The following is a 20,481-nucleotide window of genomic DNA, read 5'->3' as shown; positions in this document are numbered from 1 at the left end:
AATATCTTTTGATTTATTGTTGTTCTTAAGATTTTTTTTTAAAATGTTATTTGACTGATTGTTTCTATTTAAAAAAAAAATGAACTCATTTTTGTAAAAAGTGACAAAACATGAAAATAATAAATTTTTATATTGCGTTCATTTTAGTCTCGTCAATTTTCTTTTCTTGATTTTAGAGACGGAAAGAAAATAGATTGAATATTTAAATATGTCCTAATTCTTATTTTATTTTTAGTTTTCTATTTTATTTATATTTAGTATTATATATCTATCAAAATTTCTTTTTATATATTTTTCTTAAAAAAATTAAAAATTAATTTTATCAACTACATCCAAACTCAATTTTGTTTAAAAATTAAAAAAATAACAAATTTCAACTATTAAGTGCATTTTTTTCTACATCTTACACAAGAATCACTTGTACATTATTATTTTTGCTTGATAACAAGTTAGATTATATGAAAATGAAAACATAAAACGAGTATCATATGAAATAAAAATGAGAAAATGATATTTTTCAAAAAGGTAAGAAACGAGTATGTCTAGATATATGTAAAAAAAGTATAAGGATTTTTTTATAAATATAATTTTTAATATAAAATATTATAAAAATAATTATTTAATTTAAAAATAAATATAAATTTTATAATGTATTTAAACAAATTCTCAAAATAAATTTTGATAAAAATTAAAAATTTATAGTCAAAGACAGAAATCTTTGTAGAGAGAAATGTATTTTTATTCGATATTTTTTTAATATTATATAATGACTTTAAAATATTTTAAAAATTATAGAAACAACTCAATTTTTTTTTAATATTTTGATATAAAAAACGTTATAAAAATGTTAATATAACATTTTAAAAATATTTTCGTGCATCACATGTAACGAGTATTATAACTTTTCTTTGACTATGAGACCCCTTCCTTGTTAAAAAATATTTTATTTTAGCTATAATAATAATTACCATCGAAAAGACTAAGTACATCACTTTAGTTCCACCATAGTACACAGCATCAAAATCGTGTCTCTCTCAGTTCAAAATTGTCACAGCGTGGACGATGAATTAGAAGAAGAAACTGTGATAAATAGTTTCCATGACGCAGTAGGGTTGCGATCTCCGTGGAACCCTAAAGCCCCATATTCAGAATATACATCTTTTTATACAGATGAAGAAGACGATGGCAGAAACCTATTTGCCTCAAGAATTGCTGGTTGAAATCTTCAAGAGACTGCCCGTGAAATCTTTGCTGCGCTTAAGGTCTGTTTCGAAATCATGGTGCTCTCTAATCAGCAGCCGGGAATTCATAACCCTTCACATGAATTACAGCGTCAACAACACTCGGATGTTGGTTTGTTACTACCCTTCGGAGCGTTATGCTCTACACTACGACAATGACGCGTTTGAATTGCATTCGGAAGTTGAATTCCCTTTTAGGATGCCTAACAGTTACTATCGGATTGTGGGTTCTTGCAATGGGTTGGTTTGCGTGGGATATAATTTGGTTTTCTATTCGAATGATTTGTTTCTATGGAACCCTTCTATTAGGAAAATTGTGACCCTTCCAACGCCTGGAATCACTTTCAAATCCCACGGTGCGTGTATGCTCGTTTTGGGATTTGGGTTTGATTCCAAAAGTAATGATTACAAGGTGGTGAGAATTGTTTATCTTCAAGGAAGAAATGGGTTGAATAAGGTTCCGCCCGAGGTTGAGCTTTATGAGCTGAGTACTGGTACTTGGAGGGGCATAAGTGCTGTTATCCCTCCATACCAGATGTATAACTGTTCATTGCAGGCTAATGTGAATGGTGCTGTGCACTGGATTGCATCCCATGTGACTAAGATCGCTGGCTTAGGTAGTTTTATTTTGGCTTTTGATTTGAGTGATGAGGTCTTTAAGGAGATGAGGTTGCCAAGTACATTGGTCCATGAGTGTCCGGTGGCTATGTCTATTGCAGCATGTGGGGAATTGCTTTCTTTGTTCCACTACCATCGAAGTTCTTCTTCCAATAGATGTTGTAGTGTTTGGGTGATGCAGAAGTATGGCATGGATAATTCTTGGACTAAACTTTTCAATGTAGAATTGTTGCAAGGAGTGAGCGCAGTATTAGGATCCAGGAAGAATGGTGAACTTTTAGTGGTAACAAGTGATGACAAACTCGTTTCTTATGACCCAGATGATGGAGAAGTTAAGGATCTTGGACTTCGTAGGACCACAACCTGTTCATTGTATGCTAATACTTACATTGAAAGCCTAATTTTATTTGACAGAGCTAATGGAATATTGGGTTATGATTAGTCCCTGGTTTGGTTGGAGAGGATGATGTGAAATCGCACACTGTCAATGATCCAGAATGCTTGAGGTAATATGCATATTTTCTTAATGTTTGACAGTCTTTTGAGCATCAAAAGACTGAGAATTTATCATGGTACTTCTTTTAATGCCACCCTGCCTGCATTGACTTGCTGTAGGGAATTGGTCTATTGCAAGGGGATATGGTTTTGATTGTTATTACCTTACTCATATCCTTTAATAATCCATAAATCCTAATTAGTACTTTAGCATCTTTGGTTGACTGATTTTAGAGAAGAGATGGTATATAAAATGTGTGCCTACAGGAAAATTGGAAAAGTCTAAAAGCTCTCCATCTCACAGTTTGGAGTTTGTATAACGAATATGCATTGAATGGTTTTGTTATGCATTGAATGTCCTTTTTTTTTGTTTTTTCAGCATGGTGTCTATGGTTAATGTTAACCTTGTAAAAGTTGATATCAATAGTTGTAACATCCCGCATCGAGCAATAGGAAAAACCGGATCAACTTACCCTGATGGCCTACGCGAACTTCCTAGAGATCACCCATCCTTAAGCTATCCTAACTCAAACACGCTTAACCTGGGAGTTTTTTATCCACATTCAGCCCAAAAGATATTCAACTGGTGTTGTTTCATTCCTTTCTATTCTCGATATATATACTAACTTTTCTATGCTCCCTTCTTGGACCTGACCTTGGGCTCTCGGGGTATTACATTCTCCTTCCCTTAAGTTCATGACGTCATCGTCATATGACCTTGCAACTGGTCCCAAATCTTCTCCTCTTTGGGGGCTGCCATCCTAGACGCCTACCAGGAGGCGCTTTTTGTTCAGGCCCTCATGCCCCGGCGCCACTCCCCGCCCTCATCGAACCACCTTCTCCAAGGGTCATCTTTGATACCACCTGTAACATCCCGCATCGAGCGATAGGAAGGATCAGATCAACTTACCCTGATGGGTCTACGCGAACTTCCCAGGGGTCACCCATCATTGAGCTACCCTAGCTCAAGTACACTTAAGCTAGGAATTCTTTATCCACATTCAGTCCAAAAGGTATACAGATAGTGTTGTTTCATTTCTTACTATCCTCGATATATATACTAACTTCTCTAAAGTTCCTTCTTGGACTTGACCTTGGACTCTCGGGGTATTACAATAGTAGTGGTTCACTGGTTTGATAGGTACCATCATGCATTTTTTCTTTTTAATTTCTTGCTATAGATTTTTAGATTGGTGCAAGGGAAGCTTGGTGGGCCCATAACCCATAGGTCCCAGGATCAAAACTTGGCTTCAATAGTGAAGTGGCTTCCCTATGTGTCCTTTTGCCTATAGATAAAAATGATTGGCAAGCAAGAATTCATTTAGCTGACTGCACCTGGTAGGGTTAAAGCTTGAATATTGTTGTTATAGATTTGTGGGTTTGTCTTGTTTTACCTTCCCATGCCTTAGTTTTGATAGGAGATCTTTTGAGGGGTTTGCTCTTTTTCCATGTTTCATATAATTGGACAAAGCATCTCATCCGGATTAGATTGCTTCACGTTTGGCTAATGACAGTTAAATTGTTGGCTTAGGCTTTAGGAGAAAATTATGATCAGTACATTTTAAATGTTTATTGTGGGTTTGATAATCCAAATAAATTTTCTTCTAATTATTGGGAATCGGATGGGAAATATAAAACCCTTTTTGTTTGTTTTTAAGCTCAATACTTGAATTTGTTCCCTTTGAATGCTTCAACAAAATAACTACAAACAATCTTTAAAAGTAACTGTTAATTGAAGTATATCACGTGTTTTGGAGATGTTAAAGAGAAATTTTGAAAAGTAGGAAAGTCCCTGGCAGTGTTTGAGGACATAAATAACTACAAACGATCTTTAAGAACATAATGAAAAAAATGCATCGTTGGATTTATCCCTCATTTATCCTGGGGCATGTGCAGAATTAGTGGATAAAAGTCTCCATGAGCCACTTCTGAAAGATGATCCAAAAAATGCAACTATTGCTAGATCTCCAAGTACAAATCACTATTCTCATTATTTTCTATGGTCTCTAGTTTTTTTATACTCCAATGTCTTGGGGGAATAGCAAGCCTCATGATTATTGCAGTCCAGAATTTATATTGTGGAGCGCAACAATGAGTTTCCAAAATATTCTGATACAATAGCCGCGGGGGGGGGGGGGGGGGGGGGGGGGAGAGGAGACCAAAGGCAGAAAGAGTCTCAGAGGCCTCTTAGATATCTGAGCCAAACAGTCAAGGGGACTGGACAATTGAAAATAGAAGTAGCTATTATAGTCATCAGTTGTAAACAAGTTACAGATGTGCAGAAGAGTTGATAGGTAGCAACTCAAATAAGTGGCAGGAAACTGTGCATTGTATAAATACTGGTGTATTAGTGAAACAAAGGCATTGGAAGCCCATTTCTCACTCTGATTCTCCCTTCCAGTTAACTCTCCTTCCTTGCTTTCCTTCTTTTTCTTAATTGCCATCTCTTTTCTCCATCCTAGCCCAATCAACTAGTGAAAGATGATCACTGTCAATATCAGTAAGAACTGTATGTATAATTGTGTAAGCCTTGTAATTGCTGAGATCTTCCCAGGTGGCTTCCTCCAATGGTAAACTTTCCCATTGAACTACAATCTGTTTTCTTTCCTTACCTCCAGTCAATGCACTACAGTGGTTAGGACAGCCACTGGTTTGAGAAGAGGTTTCTTGTCGTGACCATCAGTGGGAGGGAGGAGCCATCAGTGGGAGGGAGGAGTATGGCAGCAATCAGAGAGGATCCTTTGAGTGGCTTTTGTAAGGATACATGGGAACAGGGTGTATCTTAGAATCTGGAGGTAAATCCAACTTACATGCTGCATTACCAACCTTTCTTAGAACTTGATAAGTGCCATAAAACTTGGGATTAAGTTTATAGCTGGATTGGTGAGCCACTGGGTGCTGTGTTTAGGGCTGCAACTTCATCCATACCCGATTGCCAATTGTAAAATGTGCTTCCCTTCTATGTTTGTCAGTTTGGAGGCCGGAGCTTCATTTGGTTTTGAGCTTGTAAAATATTTTGTTTTAACTGTACTAGAAGATCTTGTGGCTGCTGCAAGCTTTGATCAACAGCTTCCACACTGGTAGAGTCGGCTATAATCTGGAATGAAAGGAGGAGGCTTGCCATATAATGCCTCAAAAGGAGACCACCTTAAAGAGTTAACAAGATAGCTACAATTACTATCTGATTGGTGATTATGCACACATCTAAACAATTAGTGACAGTAACAATAATATACAAAATAAATAGCAGATAATGTGTGTTAACAGCTTTTGCTGAAAACTAGTAAACATGCAACTACATTATTCTTAGATAATTCTGATGACATAAAGAGGGAGGGAGGAAAACTGAATTGACACTCATGGCGTATCCTTGGATGGGCCAATGAAATTTCCTGCATGATTATCTGCTTGTGGAATGATCCTGATCATCATGTTACTATTCAATGTTGCTGCTTAGAAGTTTATCATTGTCCGGGTACTTCGTACCATGAGAGAACCATTGAGAGTGTGATACATTATGTTGAGCATACAAGGTTCCAATTTTCAAGAATTGGATACTTTTGTATCACAATTCAGAACCTATAATTGCTTTGGAACAATTTTGAAAGATTTGAGTCTCTTTGGGGCAAGCAGTTCCCTATATTGGAATTTGGAACAAGTGAACAGGTTTCAATAGACATAACCTAACTATGTTCACTTTGGGTCCTATTCCTAATGCTCTAAGCAAACCTTCCCTGTGGATTTACATTTTAAGTTTTAACTGGATGTTTGGGTGCTCTGTAACTTTCATGACAGTGACACAGTACACTCCACACTTCTATAGTGCTGCAAGTTTCTTTGTCACAAGTTGCAGCTGTTCTAAAACTGAAAGTTATTTTCGACTTTTTTCTTTTTCTGAACCATATTGCCAAAATCCAGCCTTACTATTCCCTTCTTCTGTTTGCAGGTAACCTGTACATTTGGTATGTTTCTATATCCTGGAAGTTTGCTGGAGACTCCCGAACAGTAAGTATTGAGGCTTCTGTGATGTTGAGTGTATATGGTCGATATAGGGGTTGAAAATAATCCATCCATCATCACAATGAAATTACTTTGTGGAGGAAACTAGAAACAGGTTCAGGTTGTATCTATACATATACTTTTCTTTTCAGTATCAACTTTGGTAGATGGTGTTTTGCTTCATAATTTGTTCATTTTAGTCCTAGGTGTAGGCAAGGATGGTTTGCCTTGCCTGGTACCTTTTTTACTTGGCATGAGCTCAATGTGAACGCAATTCATTCATTTCTAGTGTGTGTGTGTGAATCAAATTCTTGGAAAATTTTAGCTTGGAGAAGGAAAAAGATTACGATTTAGGGTTTAGGGTTCATCAGTTGATAGACCCTTTCTTTAAGACTTCTTTCTTTTTGTGTTGTTGTGACGAAAATTCACAGTTACTATCATTTAGGTGTGCACTATAGCTTATAAATCGCGCACACGAGTTGGATAGATTCCTTTGGTGTAATTTATGCACAAAAGCATTAGCTTGAACTTGAATGTAACTAGCGAGATCATTCCCATTGCTTTGGTTTAGGGTTTTTCATCGTTTGTTTTTTTTTGTCAAATAATTTTTAAATTCCAATAATATTGTGATTTATATTGAAACCCTAAAACCCCAAATCTCTCTCTCTCTCTCTATGTTAAATGTTGATTTTTCATTCCAAATAATCTTCAAATCCCAGTCAATCCATATTAGAACCGTAAAGTGCCAAATTCCTTCACCGCCCCCCAAAAGTCTACCATTTATTCCTGAACCCTACAACCCTAAATTCCTTCTCTCACAAATGTCTTTTTTCTTTCTCTCTCTCTCTCTCTCTCCCTCCCCCTTTGTATAGCACACACCCGCTTGTTAACATTTCATTCCAAAGACATTTCAAATCCCTGTAGAGTTGCAGCCTCTATTAGAACCCTAAAGTCTCAGATTTAAGATATAAATTTTTTATACATATTAAAAAGAAGATAGAAGCTTATCTATCTTAAGAAGTGCTGGCTGAAACCTTCAGGAGGTTGCTTATGAAGTCTTTGTTGCAATTAAGGTTTGTTTCAAATTCATGGTGGTCTGTAATTAGGAACCTAGGATTCATAACCCCTTGGTAGGATTACAACATCAATCACACTTGTTTGTGGTTAATTGCTTAGTCTTCAGAGCTCTGTGCAATTGATTTGTTTCTACGGAACCCTTCTATTAGGAAAATTAAGGTAGTGTTATCTTCTTATTTCAGTTTTCAATTTTGAGTTTTGAATTTATTTTTAGTAGATTAGAATTATTCATATGAAATGTTGGGTAATTAATTTTAAATGGATATATGTGGGTTCGGAATATAATTTTGAATATTTTGATATTTTATTATGTTTTAAAAATATAAAAAATATTAATTAATATATCTTAACCGTATTGTGTCTTACTTTTTTTTTTTAAATATCATGTCTCCATCTCGAGTGCCTTATGTTCAACACCTTGTGAATGTTTTAACACAATAACTATAAACAATCTCTAAAAATAATTGTTAATTAAGATATATCATATGTTTGGGGGAGTTAAAAGTTGAAATTTTGAAAAGGAAACAAATTTCTCGCGGTGATTAAGAGCATAAATAACTACAATCAATCTTTTAAGAACATGGCGATACACATCCAATGATGCATCGGTATCATTACCTCGTCACAAATTATTTGTAGTTATTTATGTTTTTATTCACTTCTAGGGACTTTTTATCCTTTTCAAAATTATCATCAAAATTTATGAATATTTTACGATAACTAGAAAATTTATAAGATGAACTTATGTATAAATATAAGACATATTTTGACCTTTTCTACAAAGTTGACTATTCGTGGTTTTGCTCCAAATAAGGGTGAGTAAACGAATCAATCGAAATGTTGAAATTGAAATAATTAAACCTGTGTCAAAAATTAAACCGAATTAATCAAACAAATACAAAATTATTGATAAGGTACATCATATCCAAAAATTATTTAATTTTATTAAAGTTTCAACTTCTTGAATTCGACTCTAAGTGAGCTAGTTTGATCGAATGTGTTTGTGGTCATTGCCAAATTGGACCTATGTTTTATACAAAAATTAAATAAATGTGAAACTAAATTTAATGAAAATTAGACTTAACCATAATTTAAAATTTTCTTTTAATTTAATACATTATCTATAATTCCTGGGGAGCTGGGAAAATGAACTAGTTTATAATAGTGTTCTCATTTAAATCATTTGGACATATTTTACCAAAAAATTCGTAACTAAATGTAAAAAAAAAAAAATTTAATGATTCTTGCACCAAAAGTTCAACAACACATCAATTTTTGGGAATAAGTATAGTTATAGATATAATTATATATTAATCACTCTGTTTAAGCCAAAAAAATAAGTATTTCTAGAATGGGCATACGTCGATTTTTTATTTCGAACAATAAGCTTTAGTTTACTTTTAAACTAAAAATGACCTAAAATATTAGTTAACGATAATATCTAATAGATTTTAATTAATTTTGAAATTAAAAATAATTTAAAGATAAATAATAAGCATAAATTTGATGAGAGGCGAAACATCATCTCTTTTAATAGTTTTGAAAGTTTTGAATATATAAAGTCTTTAAAAAAATGCCACGTGTTTTGAATAACATGTGACTTGGCATGTTTCGTAATCGTTAATTTTTAAATTAAAAATAATAAATATAAATTAGATGAAAAATTAAATATTATATTTTTTAATAATTTAAGGAGTTAAATTTATAAGACCTACTTACACTTTTAAAAAATGAGTCAATTTGATATAATAAAACAAAAAGACTAAAATGCCCTTTGGACCAAAAAATAATAATATTTGGATGGAGTCACTATAAAACGCGTAACCAAACGCATGCGAGAAGAATAGAGAGCCCTGGCCGGTTGACAGAGCAAAGAGATCGTAATACTACGGGAAGGAATGGCGGAGAAGGCGTCTGTCACTTCCTCCGCCGCCGCCATCGCCATCACCGTCGGTGAGGGCATGAATTCAGAGCATGTTTCTGCAACGGTGCGTTTCTTTGAGAATTGCGGACCCTCCGCCACCGTCCCTCAGCAAGTTGAGGCAATAAGCCTCTCCAATTTCGTTCGAGGTCTTCTCAAGGTCGATTCCATCGAGCGCGGCCGGCTGTCGTGCCTCGTTTCTGTCAAGCCTCCCTCTACGGTACACCCTTGCACTCCGGGTTCCATAATTTCTACCTTCTTCGTCTGTTCGCTCACCGAGAACATGCTGGATAGGTTTTGTGCAATCTGAAATTTGAGTTTTCTTTGCCTCGATTAGTGATGTGAAAGAACTGGAGTTAGGTTTATTTGTTCTTTTGGTTGGCTGAGAAAATGATTGGAAAGATTTGAAACAGATTATTGTTGAATTTGATTGTTCCTTAAAAATCACATGCGTATGGATAATTTTTTCTTTTTCTGTGTGCTGCCATGTTCTTTTCCATTGAGAAATCCTCATTCCAAACATAGCATAAGATAGGGTTTCTTCTATGTGTTATATCGTGTTTTGTTTGGTTGGCCTAGATTGTCAAACATTAATTTTCGCGATCGATGATAAAAAACCTTTGACCTTTCTAGCTGGGGTGATGTGAAAACTGAAGGAAGGAAACGAACTGAAGATGGGAAATTTTGATATCTAGCGACTTCTTGGCTCACCACTGCAGTACCTGCTTTTCCTTCCTTGTTTCTCCGAAGATTCTGTCTGCTTGGTTTGCTGAGAAAATGCAGGAAAGGATTGTGAACAGAATTTTGGACTTATCTCCACTTTGATTAGTGGGAACGGTGAAGGTTTAAAGAATGTGGACTTCAACGTTTTTATGTTATCTGACCGTATTTGATAGCCAAAAAACTGTAAACAAGGATAACCAATATTCATTTATATCTTCTCTCATTGAATGGATTGATGAGAAAGTTGAGGGTAAAAAAAAAACAGAGAAAATGAGAGGGAGCTCCTAAATTATTGGACTGTAAGACTCAGCATTCATTTATGTTGATTTATTTTGCTTGCAAATGAATGTCATTTGTTGATACTAACTGTTGTATGAGAAATCAGAAGGTGGATTAACTTTGTTTTTTTCATCTATTTACTTCTTTTTTTGGGTTAGTTCTCTTGATATCTAATAATGCATTAAAAAACAGACCTCTTTTGTAAGCAACTCAAGCAAACTACATACAAAGAAATGTCATTAGCAAAACATAAACAGGACACAACCTAAGTCCTAAGCTACACAAAAAAGAAAATAAAAATAGTCCCCTTTGGATGACAAAATTGCTCAGCACCCTTAAAGGCCCTTAGGTTTGTCACGGCTATGGCTATTTTAAATTTTTACCTTAATGTTCAGTCTTTATTTTTCTGCGCTATGCTGTAATTCCTTTATTTTAATTATTGTACTTAATTTCCAGTTGTCAATTCTGTTAGAATAGGAGGGCCACGTGTGAGGCCATAGGAAAGGACAAAAGAAGTTGTTGTAACCGAGGGGGATGATCTGCTGCATCCACACCCATGCCAAGCGAGTATATGTAGCCTCCCTACTCTATGGGAGAGGTTATGCAAAATCAAAGACAAAACAACTCGATTCTCTCCCTCTACACTCTCTCGTCTCACTCTTCTCTCTAAATTTCCCTGTTATGATCCCTTGAATCTCACCAAATCAAGGGAAACTCTATTGTTTCTGCCAAGGGCAGTGACAATTTGGTATCAGGGCTCGATTTCGGCCAAAGATTATTGGAAGTTCATGGCAGAAGGAACCCGCATGAAGAACATGGAATCCTAGTTGCAACAATTCAGCTCTTCCATGTTCAAAGTCTAGAGGCGAGTCAATCAGTTGGAGCTAGGGAATGGATGTAACGATGAGGCAATCGTGGCAATCGACCATAAGATGGAAGGCTCCATAGGGGTGTTGGAAAGAAGGTTGGATGGGACGCTAGTACAAATGTGGGAGGAGATGACGCAAATGAGGGAGGAGTTAGGAGCGCAACTTCAACAATTCATGTTAATGTTCACACGCCAAAGCTCGGTGAGTATGGCCCTTGAATTTCCTCCTAGAGATAGAACAGAGCCTCTCTTACGAAACAATAGAACAATTCGTAGGCCTGAAACTCTCGGCATTGGAGGGGGACAGGATGAGGAGGTAGAAACAATGCTGGATAGGGGCCATGGAGAGTAGGGCCATCATCAACAATCGGGGTTTCCCATGCCTAGGATGGAGATCCTTATCTTCGGAGGAGATAACCCACGTTGGTGGGTAAAGAAGTGAGGATGTTCGAATGGTATGACATCCTGGAAGGGAGAAGAATATCCTTAGCGACAACCTATTTTGATGATGTAGTAGATGCTTGGTATCAAGGGATCATCCCACTTGGGGAGAATTTGTTGAGAAACTAAGCGAAAAGTTTGGGGAAAGAAGTATGTCAGATATTGTTGAAGAGTTTAATAAACTAAGGTAGGTGGGAGAATTAAAAACCTACTTAAAGAGATTTGAGGAGCTTAGATCTCTCATGAGTAGCCAAGACCCTCATCTCTCTGAGGCCTATTTCGTGTCTAACTTCTTGAATGGCTTAAGTGATGACCTAAGGCCTATGGTTAAGATGATCAGGCCTCGAACAGTTGAACAAACAGTGGAGAATGCTAGACTACAAGAGATGGTAGTTGAGGCTTTGATGAAGAAGCAGAGGCAATAGAATAAGGCTATGACAATGGTAACCTCCCATCAAGGGGGGAAGGGATTCAACCATGATTGGGTTGGGGGCAACACGGGTACCCCACTCAAGTGGGAAATTCAATGATCAGAGGAGGTAGCCCGACTTGTGTTTTAGATGTGGGGATAAATATTTCTCGGGCCATCAATATAGGCCCCAAATTCTCCTATTGGAGGGAGACTCAGGGCAAGGAATGGAAGGAGGAGGAGAAGGAACTGAGGAGTCTGGAGATGAAGACAATGGAGAAATCTCACTCCATGTGTTGAAAGGAGTGACCAACAACAAAATAATCAAAATAGAGGGGAAGGTAAAGGACAAGAGCTTAATGATTTTGATAGATAGTGGAAGCACTCATAGCTTCTTTGATGAAGGCACTGCTAGAAGATTGAAGTGTCCACTCTTGGACGCTCAACCCCTAAGTGTGATAGTAGCTAATAGGGGAAGGGTACTGAGTAATTCGGCTTACCACGGATTCAATTGGGAGATGCAAGGAGAGGAATTGGAAGCAGATCTTAGACTGTTACAATTGGGAGGATGTGACGTGGTCCTAGGGGTTGATTGGATGAAAGGGGTAAGTCCCATAAATTTTGACTTTAATCGGATAGAAGTGTCCTTCAAAAAATGAGGGAAAAGGATGACACTAAAAGGGGGAAGAGAAACTGGTACATGTAAGATGATAACAAGGAAGAGGCTACATAGAGTCATTAGAAGCAAATGGAGCAAGCTGACTCAATTGTTTTCGATTGTGGCAGTGGAAGAGGGACCCAAGAAGATGATGTTTGGGGAACTAACCTTGTTAATCAACAACTGACAAGGGAATATTGGCCAGGTACACTCTAATTACCTTATTGATAAATTGCTGGTGGAATTTGAGGACTTATTTGCTGAGCCTGACACCTTACCTCCCACTCGAAATGTAGACCATTCTATCAACCTTAAGCCCAATTCTAAACCCATGAACATTAGGGCCTATTGATATTCTCCCACTCAGAAAACAAAAATTGAAAGAATGGTGAGGGAGATGTTAAACCAATCCTTCATAAGACCTAGCCACAACCCTTTTGCCTCATTCATCCTTCTAGTAAAACAGAAGGATGGTTTCTGACGTTTTTGTGCGGATTATCGACAACTAAACGCCCTAACTATAAAAGACAAATTTCCTATACCCTTGATAGAAGACCTAATGGATGAGCTACATAATGCCACTATTTTTTTCAAGCTAGACCTTAGATCAGGCTATCATCAAATCAAAATGAAAACCGAAGATGTCCATAAAACTGCTTTTAGAGCCCATCATGGACATTTTTGATAATGCCCTTTGGACTCACCAATGATCCAACCACTTTCTAGTCACTTATGACCACTTTCTAGTCACTTATAAACCAAATATTTGAGCCTTATTTGAGAAAGTCCATACTAGTATTCTTCGATGACATTCTTGTTTATAGCCCAACCCTGGATCAACATTTAACCCACTTGAGAACCACCCTAAAAGGTCCTCAAATCTAACCAAGTTTTCATCAAAAGGTCTAAGTGTTCCTTTGGTCAAGGTCAAGTAGAATATTTGGATCACTTAATATCAGGAGATGGGGTTAGGACAGACCCAAGGAAAGTGGAAGCCATGGTCACTTGGCCCAAACCCACAACCTTGAAGGCTTTGAGGGGGTTCCTGGGCCTAACCGGCTATTATAGGAGATTTGTTAAGGGGTATAGGGTTATAAGCAGGCCATTAACTGATCTCTTGAAGAAGGGAAACTTCAAATGGGGTAAAGAGGCCGAAGAAGCTTTTCAAAAGCTTAAGGAAGCAATGAGTGCAGTGCCAACCTTAGGATTGCCAGACTTCAGTGAACCCTTTGTATTGGAGACTGACGCTTGTGGGGTAGGCATAGGGGCAGTCCTAGTGCAAAAAGCGAAGCCACTGGCATTCTTGATCCAGGCCTTAAGTACAAGGCACTTGGGGTTGAGCATCATGAGAAAGAATTCCTAACAGTGTTAATGGCTGTGGAGAAGTGGCGGCATCATTTAGAAGAAGGTAGATTTATCATTAAAACAAATCATGAAAGTCTAAAGTTTTTACTACAACAGAAGTTACAAACTCAGTTGCAAAAAACGGGTATGGCCAAGTTGATGGGACTTGATTATCCAATACAGTATAAGTGAGGTAAGAAAAATGTAGTTGCAAATGCATTATCAAGGTGCCAAGAGGAATGTAGTGTGGCAGCCATTACTACTATGGTGCCTGAGTGGTGTCTGGAGGTTATTGATTGTTATGCTAACGATGAACAGATAAGGGAGCTACTAGAAAGACTAGTGGTGGAGCGTAACAGGGCTAGAGGTTACACTCTAACAGAGGGGATGTTGAGGTTCAAAGGCAGGATTGTCATAGGGGGTAAAGGGGGCCTTAAGCAAAAAATCTTATAGTCCTTGCATGAATCACCAGTGGGCGGACATTCGGGTATCCAAAACATCTACCTCAAGGTTAAACAGTTATTCTATTGGCCCAAGATGAGAACGGATGTAAAGAACTTCATGCTAGCATGTGACATATGCAAGAGGTGTAAGCATGAGAATGTGGCTTACCCCAATCTCCTACAACCCCTACCAGTACCTGATCAAGCTTGGATTAGTGTGACTATGGATTTTACCGAAGGACTACCCAAGTCAGAAAGGAAGGACAGTATTATGATTGTGGTGGACAGGTTCACAAAGTTTGCTGAGTTTGTAAGGTTGGCTCACCCTTACACAACCTAGGAGGTAGTTAGGGCATTTATGGATAGGGTAATGTCATAGCATGGGGTGCCGGGAACCATTGTATCAGACCGTGACAAGGTGTTTACAAGTCATTTTTGGCAGGAGCTTATGGGATCTATGAGAATTAAGCTCAACATGTCAATGGCCTATCACCCCCAAACAGATGGACAAACTAAGAGGGTTAACCAAGTTCCGGAAACCTACCTAAAGTGCATGTGTATCCAGCAGCCCAAGAACTAGCATAGGTGGTTAGCCTTGGCACAATGATGGTATAATTCTACTTACCACACATCCCTAAAAATGTCCCAATTTGAGGCACTATATGGATACAAACCCCCACTATTACTCGCCATAAGAGGTCATACTACGACAATGTCAGTGGAAGAATACCTATAGCAAAGGAGGGTAGTTTTGCAATAATTAAAACAGGAGTTGGCCTCAGCTCAGAATTGAATGAAGCAATACACAGACAAGAAGAGAAGTGATCGAGAATTGGAGGTGGGAGAAAAAGTGTATCTAAGGCTAAGGTATCCACACTTAAAGACCATTAGTCAGGGACCAGTGTCTAAGTTAAGTCCTAAGTATTTTGGTCCATTCATCATAACAGACAAAATAGGTAAGGCAGCTTACCGGCTCTACTACCCGAAGGCACCCACATACATCCGATTTTTCATGTGTCCCTTTTGAAAAGGTCAATCGCAACTGAGCAAGTCAACCCAGCTCTACCTACACTACCTAAGGAGAAGGATAGCTAGATGGAGCCAAAAGCTATTATGGGCAGGAGAGTTGTATACAATCAGGGGATTCCCCTCATCCAAGTATTGGTGAAATGGGAGCATGGGGACACCAAGGGCAACACCCAGGAATGTCTACCAAGCCTACTCTAGCATTTTCCAAGGGCCGCAAGTCTCTTTAGCATTTCTTGAGGACAAGAAATGTTTCTAAGGGAGGGGAAATTGTCATCGCTATGGCTATTTTAAATTTTTGCCTTAATGTTCAGTCTTTATTTTTCCTTGTTATGTTGTAATTCGTTTATTTTAATTACTATACTTAATTTCCAGTTGTCAATTCTGTTAGAATAGGAGGGCCCCGTGTGAGGCCATAAAAAAGGACAAAAGAAGTTGTTGTAACTGTCAAAAGGGGGATGATCTGTTGCATCCGCACCCATGCCAAGCGAGTATATCTACCCTCCCTACTCTATGGGAGAGGTTATGCAAAATCAAATACAAAACAACTCGATTCTCTCCCTCTACACTCTCTCGTCTCACTCTTTTCTCTTTGTTCTTCCTCTGCTCTCTCTAAATTTCCTTGTTACGATCCCTTGAATCTCACCAAATCAAGGGAAATTCTATTGTTTCTGCCAAGGGCAGTGACAAGGTTCTTAAGTTGCCAAATCTCAAAAAGGTCTTTCACCTTGGCGACTGTCTCCTATTTGAGCAGGTCGAACCCCAAGACTCCAAAAATTTATTGTTGAAGTTGGCATCATCCATCATACCTCAAAAGGAGAGTAAATGAGTCTCCAAATTCTGAGTTACCGTACAATGCAAAAGCTGATGTTACTGTACAGTGCTATACGCATTTGTACTCTCCCTGCCTTACTCTTGAATGATTGCATAGAATGTTAATTAGCTCTGTCAAGGATTTTGGTTTGAAAAAACATTCTATTCAAAATGAATTACTAGAGATGGATGAGATAACCTAGGACTTTATCCTCCACATAATGAAACAATCAGCTTTGTCCTTCAAGATAACCTAGGACTTTCAGTCAATAGTGGTAAGTTTATGGCTGTCATATGAAGTTTGGAATGGGTTTATATCGTAACTTCAACCTCTCTCTCACAAACACACAGACCTCTTTGCAGATATTTCACAATGTAACAATTTATTTTTTCCAATCATTAGAAAATGCTTTCTAATACTTCATTTTTTCCGTGATTGTCAAGCAATACACATTACATTCATGAGTTTTGTCTTGTGTTTCCCATGCCATTCTCAGAAACCAAATTGAAGGTTTGATGTTTGTTAATGGGCTTTGCAGAATATTTACGGTGGGATGCATGGAGGGGCTGTTGCGTCTGTGGCAGAGAGGTTGTCAATTGCTTGTGCCAGAACTGTCGTAGGCAGAGATAAGGAACTTTTTCTTGGAGAACTCAGCATATCCTATCTCTCTGCTGCTCCCCTCAATGTGAGTCCTTGTATTTTTACTTTTCATGCTTCTAATCATAAGTTTATGAGTTTGGCCGACAAAACTTTCACATTTCGTTGTACAATGGTTGGAGGTGGTGAGCCTTGGTAGCAACAGTAAGGTTTTTCCTTTGCGATTTGAAGATATAAGTTCGATTTAAGAAAACAGTCTTTTTGCAAAGCAAAGGTAAGGGCTAAATACAAAAATGACTCTCCCCTAAATCTTGCAAAGCAGGGAATCTCATGCACTGGGATCACATTTTTTTTTTTTTTAAATATTTGGACAATGTTTTCTTGGGCCACAAGGTCTAGAACCAAAAACAATAGTAAATAAGTCACAACTTACCTAAAATGTGGGTAAGTAGGATTATCTAGGAGCCAATCCTACCATCCTGTATTGGTTCAAGTCAGATCCTACCTAATAATGATCAATGTGCAATTTGGACTGATTCCATGAAAATGGACAACTGTATTGGGATTTTGATAAATATGATTATACCTATCTGGTTTACTCATTTTAATTCTTGAGATGTTATGTTACACATTATTCAGATACTACTTCAGCATGATCTTTCTGGTTGTCAATCTTTTACAGTATTGCAGGAGTCAACCACACCCTTAGATAGTTATTTAAAAATTGAAGTTACTAATTTGTTTTTCCCAATTGCTGCTTATGATATTGACCAAGGGATACACAAAAGTGATCCTTTTTTCTACCCAAAGGAGTTATCCATTAGGGGAGGCTGATTAGGTTTTTCATGTATTACCGTCTGCTGATGAATTGAAGGATTTCATGGGTGCTCCATGATTTGTTGATATTGATTACATTAAAGGCTTAAGGCCAGCTGTGGTACAAACTATGAAGCATAAAATGTTGACTAACCAGATAATGAGGGCAATATTGTTAGAATCAGGAAATAAGGAGGACAGTGGCAATGCAATAAAGATGAGACTTTCAGAGAATTATTGGTGGCACTATTGAGGATAGGTAGGGATTAAGTTGATTTTGTTGTCTTGAAATAGAATTGGCTTAAGATGGAGGCTTCACTGTTTAAGGTACCCTATAGAATCCTAAAGGAGATGTTCCTTGATATGACTAAGAGGTGGAAGAGAGCCCATGGAATCAAACTTGAATAGGCGGTGTGAAGGTTTGTTTAGTTGAGTTACATCTCTATTATAGTTCTTTACAAAAGCTGAAAACGAATAATTTATTCATTAGGTTTAGCATGTCATGCTGATAACTTGACATAAATAAAGCCAAAGGCTGGGCTTAATATTTGGCAAACTTATTGGCATTCTTATAGGTATTATAAAACCTGGACACTTTGTAGGAGACAGCAAGCTTGAGTCTATATGGAGCATGACAAAAGGGCATCTCTAATGCACGAGGCACCCTACGCTATGAGGGTTTTGTTTGGTGTTTGAAGAGGGGGGGGGGGGGGGGGGGGGGGATGGTTGTTCCTGTATGCAGCCTTACCATTGCTTTGCGTAAATGTTATTTTCACAACTCAAACTTATGACCTTCCAGTCAAAAAGGAGCAACTTTACTATTGCTACCAAGGTTCACTATCTTGAAAGTTGACAAAACTACAACTGAAAGCACATTTAACCTTAGGACCTAGTTAAGGCAGTTTGTGGGTAAGACAAACTGAGCTCAAGCTAGTGTTATTCCCATGGTAGGTGAGATGGGCTTGAATAGCTTGTTTTTGTTGGCTTCATATACTCAAACGAGATGTATCTGAACAGGGTGCAGTTCATGTATCACTTGATACTCTATTGGAATCTTTTACATCGCTAAAAAGGAAAAATCAGAGCACTGATATGGTAAAGGAGTTGATGCAAACTAGTCACAGGCTGGTGCTTTGTAGCTTCACGCCCTTGGTTTTTCTTATGTCTGTCAATTAGGTTGTTTAAAAAAGAACTTAGTATTGTAAATCTGTAACTCCAATTAAGGCACTTATGCCAGAATACCTTTCTTTTACTGAAATTAAATATCCCAAGATTTTGTACAGGTATGAGCAACTAGAGACACGGTGAAAGTTTGTTGTCCTCCTGAGTAGAGTCAAGCTTAGAATTAAGACCATATTAGAGAGGGAGACAAATTTTGAAGAAATTACTCCAAATTGGAACTTGGATCTGAACTAAAATAAAACATTAGCTTCTTGTCATTAGCTTAGTTGCCATAAATACAAAGTTCAGGGAGAGAGTGGTTAAGAAGAATAATAGTGATTTATTTATTGCTTGAGTTACAAAGATTTCAAACTAACTAGTAGTATTTTCATTCAATTTTGTTCATTTTTGGACGATTTGACTCTGGATAGAAATGACTGGAAATCTAGAGTAGTCTTATTTATCCAACCTCATCTAGTAAGATTGAGGTTTGTGGTGGTGGTGGTGTTTGTTCATTTATTGATCATGAAGCAACATTATGGGGGTACTACTGTCTCACTGGCATTGTCTTTGATGAAGAATACGAATGACACTACATAGTCATGCCAATCCAAGTTATGATAATTGTGTTTCTGATTTAGATCTCACACGACTTAATGCTTGCCCAAATTTATAGTGTTGACATCATTGATTTATTTTACATTTGTTAGAAAATGTTTGTTTTTCAAAATGGGGATATTTTTTTAAATTTACAGTCAGAATTGAAAGCCGATGCATCTGTAATAAGAAGTGGAAGAAACTTGACCGTAGTGGGAGTGGAGTTCAGAAACAAGGACTCGGGGGTTCTAGCTTTTACGTCTCGTGCTACCTTCTACAACATGCCGGCTTCAAGTTTGTAAGGTTTCCCTTCAGCTTATGACAATTCCTCAAGGGGTTTTGCTAAAATTAATATCCTTTTTTTCAGAAATCCCGTTATGGTATCGCCACGAATACCATTTTATTATCTCATAAAACAAATTAGCAGCCACATTAGTGTTTGCGGAGGCTTGTGTAGTGCATACCATTTTATGTTAAGACTACTATTAAAAACATCATATTCAAAATGTTACAATATCTCACACCTGACTTCATATAACACGGCATGATAAACATTATTTCAGCCAATATCTTTTCTTTTCTTTTTCCGTATTTTTCCTTTCTTTTCCCGCTTCTTCAACGTTTGCTTTTGAAAGGTTCTTAGCCAATCGATAATTCGTTTTAGGCCATGTTTGACACTAGATGATGGTGTTTTTTTTTTTATTGCATTTTCTGAACTTCAAATCTGTGTGGAGTCTTGATTTCTTTCATTCCTACCCTTGATTGTATAATCTAAATGAGTTTTGTGTTGGCTGTCGGTTACCTATAACACACTTTCCTTTGCTATAACTCATTTATAGATAGGCAATGACTAGCATTTGATTGTACTTGGTAAATTCCCATCTTAGTCAAGTGTTTGGACTAGCATTTGATTGTTTTGGGTAGGGATATAAACGATTCCGCATTGAATCTCAA

General features: G+C 37.4%; 2 protein-coding genes across 3 annotated transcripts; both read left to right on the top strand.

The window, feature by feature from the left end:
- The first annotated feature begins 1,006 nt into the window (after window positions 1–1,006).
- On the top strand, window positions 1,007–6,844 carry LOC127787365 (F-box protein At3g07870-like). Its single transcript, XM_052315372.1, has 2 exons — window positions 1,007–2,365; window positions 6,301–6,844. The coding sequence occupies exon 1, from the start codon at window positions 1,171–1,173 to the stop codon at window positions 2,299–2,301; it is 1,131 nt and encodes a 376-aa protein (XP_052171332.1). The 5' UTR covers window positions 1,007–1,170; the 3' UTR covers window positions 2,302–2,365; window positions 6,301–6,844.
- Window positions 6,845–9,256: 2,412 nt separating this feature from the next.
- Window positions 9,257–20,089, top strand: LOC127786476 (uncharacterized). 2 transcript variants are annotated; one of them, XM_052313895.1, is made up of 3 exons: window positions 9,257–9,571; window positions 16,895–17,041; window positions 18,787–19,651. In XM_052313895.1, the coding sequence occupies exons 1-3, from the start codon at window positions 9,329–9,331 to the stop codon at window positions 18,943–18,945; spliced, it is 549 nt and encodes a 182-aa protein (XP_052169855.1). In that variant the 5' UTR covers window positions 9,257–9,328; the 3' UTR covers window positions 18,946–19,651. The 2 variants fall into 2 exon arrangements, with proteins under 2 accessions (XP_052169855.1, XP_052169856.1); XM_052313896.1 differs by lacking the exon at window positions 18,787–19,651 and adding an exon at window positions 19,686–20,089 and having other exon boundaries at window positions 9,260–9,571.
- Window positions 20,090–20,481: the final 392 nt, after the last annotated feature.

Source organism: Diospyros lotus, chromosome 12, assembly GCF_014633365.1.
Source record: "Diospyros lotus cultivar Yz01 chromosome 12, ASM1463336v1, whole genome shotgun sequence".
Taxonomy (NCBI): domain Eukaryota; kingdom Viridiplantae; phylum Streptophyta; class Magnoliopsida; order Ericales; family Ebenaceae; genus Diospyros; species Diospyros lotus.
This window is presented reverse-complemented; position numbering and strand designations above follow the sequence as displayed.